The sequence below is a fragment of the Procambarus clarkii genome, chromosome 52, assembly GCF_040958095.1.
Source record: "Procambarus clarkii isolate CNS0578487 chromosome 52, FALCON_Pclarkii_2.0, whole genome shotgun sequence".
NCBI classification, from domain to species: Eukaryota; Metazoa; Arthropoda; class Malacostraca; order Decapoda; family Cambaridae; genus Procambarus; species Procambarus clarkii.
Genome location: NC_091201.1, coordinates 34,278,111 through 34,292,618, shown reverse-complemented (window position 1 = coordinate 34,292,618; position 14,508 = coordinate 34,278,111). Strand labels below are relative to the sequence as shown.

Below are 14,508 nucleotides of genomic sequence, written 5' to 3'. Positions count from 1 at the left end.
CTTAGGCTGGATGTAAAAAAAAAAAAAAAAAAAAACACCGCCGACTGGAGGGAAGGAAGGATGCCGAGGAGCCTCTGGGACTCGCCCAGGAAATGGGTTTTCATTACATTCAACGCTGGTTTTCTGGGGAGCTAACTACCTTGTGTCTTGTTTTTTTTTGTTTTTTTTTGGTAGGGACGCGAGTCTTATTTTCCTCGGTATCACCCCTTTTATATGAAAGGAACCATCGGAAATGCTCTCGGGAGCTAACTACCCAAAGACAAGGAAAAACAGGGACTACCCGGGTGGCGGTCAGTCCTCACTCCTCAACGCGAAGCCGAGGCAATTGGCTGCAACCGCCAGCCCAATGCAATGCAGGCCCTACGAGGTCCAGGTACACTGACAAGGCAGCAAGCGGCCAGGACCCTGTTCGACCTCCAAAAACCCTGTGCCCGAATGTCAACCCAAGACATGTTGCCAAAGACGGTAGCCAAAGTAGCAAACTTACGCACATCGTGAGCACGAGGATACACCACCACAAGCTAGCTAGCCTCAGGCCTGTGGATGACCTGGGAGACCCAAGCCCAGGAACAAGGAAGAAGGGGAACCAGATCAACCTACAGCGCATCCCCGGCCACCGAAGCCATGGTACGCAAATAATGGCTGAGAACTGCAACTGGACACAAGACATGATGCACCCCAGCAACCAACCAAGCATCAACAACCCAAGGACCCCTGCAGAAAGCAGCAGTCTCATTCTTTGCCAGAAAAGAAAGAGACGGCTGCAACAGAACAAACCTATCACCAGAACCAAAAGAGCAGAAACCCCAGCGCCGTAGGACAGCATGAAGTTCCCTGACCCGACCCCCCCCAGAGGCCAATGCCAACAGGAAGAAGAGCCTTGGAAAACAATCCCAAACCGAAGGGGCCACCACAAACCGAGGAGAAGAGATGAAAGAGAGCACCTGGTCCAAGGACCAGGAGGGCTCAGGCGACGCATGAGCAGGCCAGAAGTGAAACAACGCACGAGACAACTTGCAGAACGGAGCAGACTTAACATCAATACCGAACACAAGCTGGAGCAGTTCCGCCAGCGCCGCACGACAGGAAGCGACAGTATTCAGCATAACATGATGGTCCTGAAACAACCACAACAGGAAAGACAAAACAACCCTATCAGACACCGAAGTACACCTACGCAGTGATAGGAAAAGCCGGAAGGACTGCCAGGAAACCTCATACTGTACTGCCGTTGAGACGAAGCACACAGATGGGAGACCAACAACAAAGCAACCTGCGCCCCATACAAATGGTGATAGACTTGAGTCATAAAGACCAGACGCGAAGACTCGAGGAGAAGAGCAAACCAGTCAAACGGGCAGGACTGATCTCCTGAAAGAGGCGGAGCTGCGGGAAGACCCTCAAATTGGGACACCGAGCAAGCAGCGCCTGAAACCAAAGTTGAGCCGGCCACCATGGGGCCAAGAGGATAACTCTTACTTGGTAAGTCAGGACATGGAGCAACAGCTGAATCCAGGGGAAGATGTACAGGTAACCCCACCTCACCCAGTCCTGCCTGAAGGCATCGACCCCGACGGCCTCACAGTTGGGGAAGGGCGCCACGTATACAGGAAGACACCTCAACCACGCCGACGCAGAGATCCACTTAGGGAGGCCCAAATGTCCGGCAGAGCCAATGGAACAAGTCGGCGTCAACCGTCTAATCTGTAGACAGGGGAATGAACCGGGACAGGCCGTCCGCCAGGTCATTGGATACCCCCTGAATGTGAACCGCCATGAGACCCACATGAACTCAGCAGACGAGTCACCCGAAACGGCCAGCCCCAAAGAACCAAGGATCGCATCAAAGCCCTGAGGTTCAGGCAATGAACCACTGGGGAACAGTCTGAATGGAGCTGGAACGTCGATCCAAGAGAGACCAGAATCCTCCAGAGCGATATTCACACAGCCATGAACTTCTGCATCGTGCTGTGAGCCCAAAGGAGGGACGGAACCCACCGCTCCTGACCAGCCTGGTGTGCACTGGTCACAAAACCCCAGCCAAGAGACGACGTGTCCATTAAAACATCAAGCGAGGGCTCAGTTAGGCGCCAAGGTACTGAACCCCAAAGAGGAAGCCGGCAACGCCGGGCAGACATTAAATCCAACTCGTACAAGGAGGGAGCAAAAGAGAACCCCACACTCTGTAACACCAAGCCCCCTCTGAGGGTGCAAAAACCCAAGCGGGGTCCAACGGGACCCAAGGCCCCCAAGTCAACCCCTTCCCCGTCCCAGGAACCTCACCCCAAGGATCCGGGGTCAAGCCGTCCTCCACACCCACCGCTTCTAAAGAAAAGGCAAGAGCAGCCAAAAAAGCAGGAACAAAGGGGTCCACTGGTCAGACCCAGAAGCTCCAGCAAGAGAACAAGGCTCGAATGCCTCCACCTCCACCCCGGGAGGGGACTCTCCCGAGACTGCCCGAGTCTCAACACCAACTAAACTCTGCCTTGACTTCGAAACCCTCAGACGCTTCGAAGCCGGAAGCAAGGGGAAGGGGGAGGAACTGGATGGACAACAGAAGGGAAAGGACAAGGAGGGAGGACAGAACCAGAACTGAAGCGACTCCCACCCCCAAATCTGGGTCCCTAAAACCAAAACAGGGCAGTCTCGGAGCATCCGGGGAAGCAACTAACCTAGCGAGTTGCAGCATCCTAAACCTAGCATGCAATGCAGCCGCCACCTGCACCCTCATATCATGATCAGTAGCCTGGGTGAACTGAAGCACGACTACGGGTCAAAAGAATCACTGATCCAACAGGCAGCATGGCGGAGACACAACCAGTGATTGTCCCCCAGAGACAAGGGAACAGGGCAACCTTCTGACTCGCACGAAGCCAGAGGGGACTCACAGGTCACATACATCGAACCACAGCGCCCCTAAGGGGTTTCCCAGGGCCCTTAGCCTTATTAACATGCTAAGGGAAGCCCAGGCAGGGTACTGGGAACCTGTGTCCAAGACTACCAAACAATCTGCTAATAGCTGAACCTCTGGGACGTGTCCCAGGTACCCCAAGCAAGGGGTACCACCAACCACACAAAAAACCAGCTTTGAATGTAATGAAACGCCATTTTCTGGGCGAGACCTGGAGGCTCCCCAAAGCTATCCAGGCTGATATGCTAATGTCAGACTTTGGCATCAGTCATGTGTATGGAGTTCTGTGAGCCTACCAGGGCTCATCCGAGCCGAGTAAGGTTCTGACCACAAGCCAGAACCTGGCCCCCTCAGAGAGGCAAGGGGAGCAATGGCCTATAGAAACCCCAGTATGGTTGGAAGCCTTCTATGTCTGCCACTGACCGGGTCAGGCACCCAGAAAGGTAAGCGTCCCAAAATAAACCCCTATTCTGGTGAAAATTGATACAAAAAGCCGAACAAGTGGATAGAACTCCCCAAAAAGAGAAGAGCAAACGAGCACGATGTCATGCCGCTGTTTGCGCAGCTCCCCCCTCCCCGGGAGGGGAAAGGGGGAGCACCAGACCCCCACGCCGGCCATCCCCCCTTCACCCCCTTCAGTTCTGAGGCTGGATGTCAAAACACGCGAAAAACTGCCAACAGAGGGAAGGGAGGGATGTCAGGGAGCCTCCGGGTCTAACTCAGAAAATGACGTTTCATTACAATCAATGCTGGTTTTCTAGGGGGAGCCCCTTCGCCCCCCTGGAGCTAACTACCCACAGAGGAAAATAGAGGGACTTACCCGGGAGGCAGTCGTTGCTCACTCTTCAAATCGAAGTCGAGACAACTGGCTGCAATCACCGACCCAAAGCGAACACCTCGCAACCAGGCACAAAGGATGATGCACCCCCGGCCTGACCAACCAAGCATCAACAACCCAAAGACCCCTCCGGAAAGCAGCTGTCTCATTCTTTGCCAGAAAAGAAGGAGACGGCTGCAGAAAAACAGACCGACCGCCATGGCTGAAAGAGCAGAAACCCTTGCGCCCGGGTAGAGCATGAAGCTCCCTGAACCGATCCCCAGAGGCCAAGGCCAACAGGAAAAAGAGCCTTCAAGAAACAATCCTGAACCGAAGGGGCCACAACAAAACGAGGAGAAGAGAGAAAGGAGAGCACTCTGTCCAATGACCAGGACAGCTCAGGCGGTGCATGAGTAGGCTGGAGGTGAAACAACGCATGAGACAGCTTGCAAAATAGCGCAGAAGTAACATCAATACCGAAAGCAAGCTAAAGCAGCTTCGCCAGCACAGCACGGTGTGAGGCGACAGTATTAGGCATAAGATGACAGTCCACGAACAACCAAGAGAGAAGGGACAACACCATTTGAACCGAAAGTGAAGCACAACGACGAAGAGTCAAAAAGAATTAGAAGGACCGCCAAGAAACTTCATACTGCCACCGAGACGAAGCCCGCAGGTGGAACACTAACAAACAAGCCACCTGATCACGATAGAGATGGTGATACACTCGAATCAAAAACACCATACGTGAAGACTCGAGGAAAAGATCAAACCAGCCACGTGACACAACGGTCCGATCTGCTGAAAAAGGCGGAGCCGCGGGAAAACCTCCGGGTTCAGACACAGAGCAAGCAGCGCCTGAAACCATGGCTGGGCCGGCCACCACGGGGCCAAGAGTACTACTCTCTCCTGGTACGTCTCCAAGCAGGTCAGGACTTGCAACAACAGCTGAACCGGAGGGAAGAAGTACAGGAACCCCCACCTCAACCAATCCTGCCAAAAGGCATCGACCCTGGCGGTCTCACAGTCGGGGAAGGGCACCACATACAGGGAAAGACGCCGCGACCACGCCGACGCGAAGAGGTCCACCTCGGGGTGCCCGAACGTCTGGCAGAGCAGAGCCAATGGAAGAAGTCGGCGTCAACTGTCCATTCCGTGGACAGGGTAACGAAACGAGACAGGCAGTCTGCCAAAACGTTGGACACTCCCCAAACGTGAACTGCCAGGAGAGCCAAACCCCGAGAAATCAGCAGATGAGTCACCCAAAGCGACCAGTACCAAAAAGCCAAGGACCGCATCGAACCCCCTTGGTTCAGGCAATGAACCACCTGGGAGCAGTCCCAATGGAGCCGGATCGTCGATCCACAGGCGACCCAAACCCTCCGAAGAACAAACCACACCGCTGCGAACTCCCGCATCGTGCACTGGGCTCGACGGAGGGACGGACCCCACCGTCCCTGACCGGCCTGGTGAGCGCTAGTCACAAAGCCCCAGCTGAGAGACAAAGTGTCCGTGAACACATCAAGAGAAGGCTTGGGCAGGCGCCAAGGTACTGAACCCCGAAAAACCAAAAGAGGAAGACAGCGACACAGCAGCAGGCGCAATGCCCCCAGGGGCCGAACCCAGCGATTGCGAGAGAGGTGAAAGGGATGTCCCCCGAAGGAACCAGAACAGTCGACGAAGCCAAACCCGACCCAGCGGGTAAACCATCATCGTAAAGTTCAGGCTCCTGCACAGACCCTCGAGCAACTGCCGGGTGACCCGGGAGCCCCCCAGAAACAGGCGCATGCGGGACCACAGCCGTAGGAGAGACTCCAGAGGAAGAGACTAGGAAGCGGTCCGAGAGTCCCACACAAGATCCAGCCAGGTCCGAACCTGGGAGGGAACCAGATGAGACTTCCTCCAGTTCACCAAGAACCCGAACCCGAACCCAGCAAGCTGGGAAAGAACCAAATCCCTGACTAGCAAACAAGAGGACCGGCTGGGAGCCCAAACCAGCCAGTCGTCGAGGTAGGCCAACACCCGAACACCTAACAGACGCAGACAGGCCACGACAACCCGGGTAAGACATGTGAACAAGCGAGGTGCCAGGTTCAACCCGAATGGGAGACAACAAAAGCAGTAACCCCGACGCCCCACAACAAAACCGAGCCAGTCCTTGAACCCCGGATGAATCGGGATGTGCCAATAACCATCCCGGAGGTCCAGCGACACCATCCAAGAGCCCGGCGCCAACAGGAGCTGAACCTGGGACAGCGTAGTCATCTGAAAGGAAGGGCAATGAACCCAGGGGTTCAGACGGGACAAGTCCAGAATGAACCTCACATCTGCACAGTCCCATTTTGGTACTGGTCCCTCAGTACTGGTACTGAGGGATGTCGTCATTTCGACCCCGCAAAGTCACACCCACTCCATGACGACTCGACAGAGCGCAGGGAGAGAGGCCTGCCCCGCCAGCCCAGAACCCCCCGACAGAGGAGGGGCCACCCAACACCACCAAAGGTTGAAGGAAACGACCCAAACGCCTACAAATCGTGGGATCAGGCACGAGCGAACAGCGCAAGCCTCCCCTCCCATTGCCCCGTCAATGGGGCGAACCGCGAAAGGTCCGGCGCCCCTTACGAGTCCCTGAACCTTGCACAGAGCGAACACCTCGCCGACCATACAAAGGTGGGTCCGAAGGCAGGGCCGGACCCGAAACTGGCACCAACGGCCTACCTCGATGAGAGGAACCACGAGCCCTGGCACGACCCCTCCGGGACCCCCGGGAGAACCAACAAGTTAGACATACAGTGGCAACTAGCAGAAGAAGCCTGCAAATACTGCACCACGGCAGAATCCGCAAAAAGCAGAGGACAAAAAGGAGAGGACATCCTAAGAGCCAGAGTCCAGGCTGATTCCAGAGAGGTGGCAAGCACCGCCTTGCAAGCCAGGAGCATAAAACAGCGAAACCGCTTCCCGCAGGATCGGCACAAAGAGCTTCAACAAGACAGCCGATGAGCGAGCCGCCGAGCCCAAGGCACCAGACCCAGGAACTGCCCCAAGTCCCCACATCCTCCTCAAGCCAGTCCAAAGACAGCTCCAGAAGGGAAAAGAAAAGCAAGGCCGAAGCCAAGAGGCCTCGGGCGCGCAAGTCCTCAGCAACCTGCGTCACCGAAAGGGAGGAAACCTGCACATATAGCTGCGCGACGCCAACATCCCGAAACACTATGCGTACTAGTGGCTTTAGGTATTGTATGTACTACCTCTATCTTTAAATCTAACAGAATGTTTGTACTGTAATTCTGCAACTATGTATGTACTGTTCCTAAATAAATTATTATTACTGTATTATTGTTATTATAACATCCCGGGAGAGGGCAGGGGCAAACAAGTACTCATTGAGGTGCTCAAGGTCGTCCACCCCCTCCCCCCAGGAAAACCTGAACCACCGTTGAAGCCTCGCGCCACTCAAGCGAGAGGGAACGACAGAAGAAATGCAAAGCCTCCAAAGCAAACACAGGACAGTCCGCCAGCCAGGACAGCTCCAGAACCTCATAACGGACCCAGAAAGGGAACGACGTCCCAAACCTAAAAGATGACGGATCCATAACAGAGGCATAATTCGGGTCGCGCAGGAGGTATCTTATCTTCTTGAGGTTATCTTGAGATGATTTTGAGGATTAGTGTCCTGCGGCCCGGTCCTCGACCAGGCCTCCTTTTTTGTTACACACCCCCAGGAAACAGCTCAAAAAACCTCAAGTTAAGACACCGAGCAAGCAGCGCGTGAAACCAAGGTTGGGCTGGCCACCATTAAGCCAACAGGACTACTTCCCCCTGGTAAGTCTCCAAGCAAGTCAGGACCTGAAGCAACAACCAAACAGGGGGTAGGGAGGTACAGGTAACCCCACCTCAACCATTCCAGTCGAAAGGCATTGACCCCCAACTGTCTCGCATATACTGGAAGAAGCCTCAACCAAGCTGACGTGAAGAGGTCCACGTCCGGGCACCCAAAAATCCGGCAGAGCCAGCAGAACGAGTCAGCGTTGACTATCCATTCCTTGGACAGGGAAATGAAATGGGACAGGCCGTCCGCCAATATGTTGGACACTCCCTGGACATGAACCGCCAGGAAAACCAAACCCCAAGAACTCAACAGATGAGTCACCCCAAGCGACCAGCCCCAAAGAGCCAAGGACCGTATCGCACCCCCACAATTCAGACAATAACCCACAGGGAAGCAGTTCGAATGGAGCCGGATCGTTGCTCCACAAGTGACACGAACCCTCTGAAGCAAATGCCACACCGCTGCTAACTCCCGCGCCGTGCTGTGAGTCCAATGGAAGAACAGACCCCATCAACCCTGGCCATACCAGCAAGGAACACCATTCGCAGGACTCCAGGTCAAAGATGTCATTGACCCAACAGGCAGCATGGCAGAGGCAAAAACAATGAGTGTCACCCTGAGACAGGGGAACAGAGAAACCTTTAAACTCGCACAAAGCGAGATGGGTCTCAGAGGATGCATCCATTGGACCAATGAGCTCCAATGGGGGTTTCCAGGGCCCTTAGACTGACTGCTAAGGAAAGCCCAGGCATGGTACTGCTAAACGGTTATCCCAAAACTTCCAAACAAACAAAATGCTGAACCCCTGCAACATGGCAATCACGGGGTCCTAGCAGAGGGCCACCCAAATAATACAAGTGGTCTTACAGCCACACACCAGGCAGACCCCCACCAGGCAAAACAAAACAAAACAAAAGTAAATAAACTCCCTGCAAAAGCACGTCTCCAGGAAGAACAGAACCGGCCACTATGCGTAATATATGACAGCTGTACAATACCTTGTGCCCCTGCCAGCGACGATATTACCTCCTACCCAAGGTCAAATAGTGGTAGGAAAAAAGCCCAGCTGACCCCCAAGGGCAGGCAATCACCAAGCAGTAAAAGAACTCTGCAAAGGCAATTCCCGAACAGTTTGTGGAAGGTAACCCCAAACTGCAAGGGCAGTTCTTACAGTGCATCTAGGGAAGGGGACCCTAGGTACATGCAGCCCCTAGTACTTCAGGAATTACACCTGGCTTGCACATCACCACACTGCAGCACATCACCATAAGGCACAGCATTGCTCAAGGATTGGAGTCAGAGTCGATTAACCACCACCCAACACAACAGCCTCAGAACTGGGGTTGGGTAGCTGGCATGGGAAGTCTGGGACTCCCCCCCTCCTGGGGAGGGGGGAGCTACGCAGACTGTGGCGCGGCAGCTGTGGTGACGTCATGCTTGTTTTCTTGATTTCAGATTGGGGAGTTCTGCTTGCTAGTTCGGCTTACAATTTGCAATTTTAAACAGCTGTAGTTTGTTTTAGGATTCCTACCTTTCTGGGTGCCTGACCTGGTAGATGGCAGATATAGACTGTTTCCAACTACAGTGGAACCTCGAGTGACGAGCGACTCCAGTTACGAGCATTTCGTGTAACGAGCAAGTCACTCACAGAAAATATGTCTCGACTGATGAGCTTTCGCTCGATTAACGAGTGTTCCTGCTGGTTCTCGGACACCTCTGACGACAGTGTTGTTTTTGTTTCGCAAAGTGAGTTTTCCACATGATGAGCTCGGTACCAGAACGGATTAAATTCGTTGAGGCGCCATTGTATATGGGGGTGTCTATAAGTCATTACTCCTCGTGCCTCTCTGAGGGGGGGCCAAGTTCTGGCTCGTGGTCTCCGGTAGGCCTAAAACTCCATTGATTGACTATTGCCACGGTCTAATATATACACATCAGGCCGGTATAGCTCCAGGGAGCCAAAGGAGCTATCCACAGAAAAGGAGACATATCAAGCAACATCCTAGCAAATTCTTTGTCAATCAAAGTAATACTAGTGTATGTTTTGATAAGGTCACCTAATCATAAATTATTGGAAAATATATATATTAGGTAACAATATATATTTGATAACATTTATAAGACTAAATAGACATTTAAGACATGAAAGTGATATAAATGTCTTTTATACAGTACAAATGCATATTGTATGTTCCTGCAGTTCTAAAAACTTACCAAATGATATCTGTATGTTTTCTCCAGTCTCATGTACTTCAGGCAATATTGGCAAATGTATAACTTAGGGACCTTGCCATATTCTTCCGGGTACGGGCTGAAGTACCAGGTATCAATTTCAAATCGGCCAATCTGTACTCTATCAATATATTTTACTTTTGTGATAGCTTCATGTTCCTTCTCTAAAGCAGCAGTAGTTGGATCCATATCTGCATATGTCTGAAAATAATCAACATCACACTTAGCATTGAATAATTTCATGCAAAAGTAGGTAGCTCAATATTTTAAAATCATTATACATCCAAATTAATTTAATTCAGTAAACTGTAATTTTAAATCTCATCCCAAAATATTTCCCTCTCAACAGTAGACTTGATTTTTTTTTTTCATTTCCACTGTCCACTTTATCAGGAAAAATTTTCAAGATAAAATTAGATTTACTAATTTGCTGCTTAATATACACTTACATATTAGCAGTACAACATATTCTATAAACAGTCTGCTAATAGAATAGCAGACTAAGAGCCTAATATAAGCTCTTAATAAAATTCTATATTAAGCAATTATATTAAGCAGAAGTGATTAATTCACTTTCAGCAGGCAGATGAAAGGAAAACTAATTACAGTATAAACTGAACTATCTACACATTCAAAATATTTTGTTCACATAAAATTAATACATTCAGTGTCAATTTACTTTTTGGACATGGTTAATTTCATCATGCTTTCGTTTTTGATTTCTTGTAATCTTGCGGCCTGCTGTTTGGTCACTGAGGAGATCATTCCCTGTAAGTGTTTTGTCTCCTCGTTGATACAATTCTGACAGGTCAATTCTGGAATATAATACATATTTTAATGTTAAGTTTGATAACATCAAAAATGTAATTGATATCATGCAAAATAGTTATATAATATTTGGCTGAACCACATTATAGTACACATGATTGGTTAGCTTAGAGGAGCTCTAATACTGTACACTGCACAGTATTAAAAACATACAAAATAGACCTGGGTAAAAATTGGTTCAGAAACAGGACTAATACTCTAATATACTAAGAGCTCTAATACTGTACACTGCACAGTATTAAAAAAGTACAAAATAGGCCTGGGTAAATATTGGTTCAGAAACATGACTCTTTATTTATGGAAAAATTACCAGCTAAAATAATAGATGTGAAAATGCAGAATGGTTTCATGTAAAGGTTAAAACATACTGTACATATGAATGAGCTTGGCTGGGTATAATTATGAGCTGCTTCACATAGGTCAATAAGCCTTCTGTAGTTTCGTTTATATTCTAATATGCTTATGTTATCTAAACACTGAATTTAGCCCCAGTGAAATCTCGGCACTAAGCCCAAATTTGAAACTGAAATCTTTCACTGGCATGCACTATTACTCAGTACATTTATGATTATACCTCTCTTTAGTGACCCATTCATCCAGTCGGCGATTAAGGCCATCATAGTGCACGTAATACTCATCCTGCATCTCGACATCATTGTATCGTCTCTGGATGATCTCGGCTGCTTCTAAATGAAAAAACGGAGGAATATTACTATCCCTCTATCAGAGTGGAATGGTCACCCATGTCTTACAACATTCATATTTCTTAAAGTGGAAAATAAGTGTGCTAAAATATCAGTGTTCTTGCCCTAGTTTGGCTGTTTTGATATAGGTATCAATAAAATTTCAGCTGATACTATAGTTTTTTTTCTACAAGTGACTACAGGAGCACATGATTTCTGATTCAGCAGGCTTAAGAGCACTCCATACCACAGCTTACCTAAAGCCTTACTCTATTAGTTTTCATTAAGATATACTCTTCCTATTGGTCCTAATTGCCCTCCCCTTTCCAGGTCTGAAACCCTGGCTAATATTACTTATGAGGTGTGAGGTGAGTGTGTGACTCTTGGATTCAATTATATGTTAGCTTTGCTTTAGTTAGTTTAGATAGGTTTTAATACAACAACAGTACAACAACAAATTCATTTCTGAATAGTAATGTATACAAAATATCCTGTATTTGTTACCATAAGCCTGGTTTGTATCCTGCATAATGATAACAGTTTAACACTGATACATTCATAACCACAGGGTTAACTTTAGTGCAGGATACTTATTTGGGTACAACAGATAACATCTGGCCACAGGCTGGGCTCGGGGAGTAGAACTACTCCTGAAACCCTCTACAGGTATGAAAATAGCCACGGCATTGCTGCTTTCGTATACCTTGCTGCATAAACATACTTAAATGCAAATGCTGACAAACTCTTCTCATACACTTCCCTTCACTACTGCTATTGATGTCACCTGTCATCATTGTTCACTACCACTACTTGCAATAAGAAATAAGCAATGCACTCGTGTCAAATTGTAAGTTGTGCCTCAGAACTTAATTTCACTTGACTTTGTTATCAAACATTACATAAACAAATACAGTACGTTAATCTGATAAGTAAAAACGTACAAAATGAAGCCCATACTCATGCAACAAGGATAAAATCAATCCACCTACGCCAAGTATCGTCAGCGCGGCGAACCATATATTGCTCCCCAATGTTAAGTTTGATGTCATCGCCCTCGTTCTTCCCATCTTCACGTTCCTCCCTCTTCTTCTCGCCATCAGCTACCAAGAGAGGCTCGTTCTCCTTGTCTGCGCCGGCTGCATCAGCATCGTTCTTGAGGAGATCGTTTGGCTTGGCTTCCTTGGCCGCCATTTGTGGTGTTTGTTTACAGCGGGGAGGCCTGGCTCCCGCCACGCACTACGGTCCTACTCTATTATTTAAAAACATAGTACTGAGTACTGTACTTACTTTATAATGCATTCATTTACATATAACAGATATTTTATTAATCTGTTTTTAATATTATCAAATGTATAGTTTGATGTTTTGTCTTGTTTATGTAAATATAATCATATAAATAGTGTAGAACTTTTCACCAACATTGAGTCCTCTGTGTTTAGTTATGTTTTACCTGAATTTTTATCACAATCTCTAGTGGCCTCGGTAGGGTAGGGACAGGAAGTCCGTCATTTGTGCAATGGGCCCATCTATAATCCCCATTAATCCTTACGATTTGTTGTAACTGTATTCTTTTATATTATATGCGGTGCTCACACATAAATATAATTGTTAATTAAGTAATACATATACACTTGTAATATTGTATCCAAGCATGGAGATCTAATATTAAAAAAGAACTCCTTTGGAGAAAGTTCAACACTAAAGAGAAGGGAAATATGAGGAGAAAGAGTTGTTGTTGTTGTTGTTTAAGATTCAGCTACTAGGAACAAAAGTTCCAAGTAGCACGGGCTATTGTGAGTCCGTATTGGACTTACCTGGCACAGGAGCGGAGCTATGGAGAAAGAATTGTTGTTGTTATTTTAGATTTAACTACTCATAACGAAATGTCTATGTAGCACGGGCTATGGTGAGCCTGTAAACCGAAAGCACCAAGCCATCACGAGTCTACGACTATATAGCACATTGAAGGGATCAGGTTAAAGGTATGGTATAAGGGGTAAAGTATGGTGTTCAACCAATTGGACGCTCGGGGATTGAACGCCGACCTAGCTGTATGACGCTCTACCGTCGCTCTACCGTCCAGCGCAAGTGGTTGGGCGTGGACGCCCATACTAGGGACGATTGAGGGCCACAGGGCTAACAACAGGGAAACTAGACATGACAGGGCGGATCTCATCAAAACTTTTAAAATACTTAACAATTTGGAGGATGTTGATCCAGACAACTTCTTCAAAAGGTCAGATGTAACACAAACAAGGAACAATGGTTTCAAGCTCATCAAACCACGATATAGGATTGAAAATAGGAGATGCTTTTTCACCCACAAGGTTATAAACCAATGGAACCGCCTACCCGCCGAACCCATAAATGTCAAAACTGTCAAATTTTAAAGTACAACTGGAAAAGATCATCAAGGCAAATGGGGTGACCCTCGACAAGCCGCCAGTTTCCTGTTTTCATCGAGGTCACTAGTGTTAGTGGCCCTCAGGTAAATTCGGATAAATTAATGCTACCAAATAAAGACTTTGATTTTGTAACACAGTGGTCTACGTCCGCGACTCACAATCGAGGGAGCCGAGTTCAATTCCCGGGTAAGATATACAGGAGGGCATTAAATTCAGCTACTTAGGAAATCAAAGCAGCCAAAAGGAACTATGAAAGAAAACTTGCCCATAACATTAAGAATGATCCAAAGATTGTTTATGCCTACATAAGAACTAAAACCAAGACAAAAGACTTAGTAGGTCCCTTAGAGACCAACAAAATTATAACTGATGATACAAAGACAGGCAACACTTTGCATGAATACTTTCTCAGTGTTCAGTCTTGAAAGATTAAACAACACCATATTACCCACACAAATGTTTGCCACGGGAAGAAACTGAATTGAAGTAGATTTCCGTATCGTCTGAAACAATCAGGAAGAGAACTGACAAATTAAAGGGTTCGAGAAACCCCCAGGTGTGGATGGAATTCGTTCCAAAGAGGTAAAGAAGCTGTCATGAGCTGCGTCTACCAGTGAAACTCCTTTTCAACTACATATTATGAACCTCATTGTCAAATTTACCAAGTTACCCAACAAATTTACAAAACTTTGCAATTATGCAGATGACATTAAGATTTATGATAAAATAGAATGCGAAAATTATATTGAGGCCTTGCAAAAAAATTATATGAACTTCGTAAAGGGTCGGAAGACTGGCAAATGCTC

General features: G+C 48.1%; 1 protein-coding gene across 1 annotated transcript in view; it reads right to left on the bottom strand.

Moving 5' to 3' along the window:
• Positions 1-12,519, bottom strand: part of LOC123763541 (histone acetyltransferase KAT8) — a 79,861-nt gene extending 67,342 nt beyond the window's left edge. Inside the window, exons 1-4 of the mRNA XM_045750686.2 lie at positions 12,287-12,519; positions 11,189-11,300; positions 10,466-10,601; positions 9,769-9,987 (exon numbers count right to left, since the gene is read on the bottom strand). Of these exons, the coding sequence (XP_045606642.1) occupies positions 9,769-9,987; positions 10,466-10,601; positions 11,189-11,300; positions 12,287-12,488 (669 nt within the window). The 5' untranslated portion in view covers positions 12,489-12,519. The remainder of the gene's footprint in view (positions 1-9,768; positions 9,988-10,465; positions 10,602-11,188; positions 11,301-12,286) is intronic.
• Between the last annotated feature and the right edge of the window lie 1,989 nt (positions 12,520-14,508).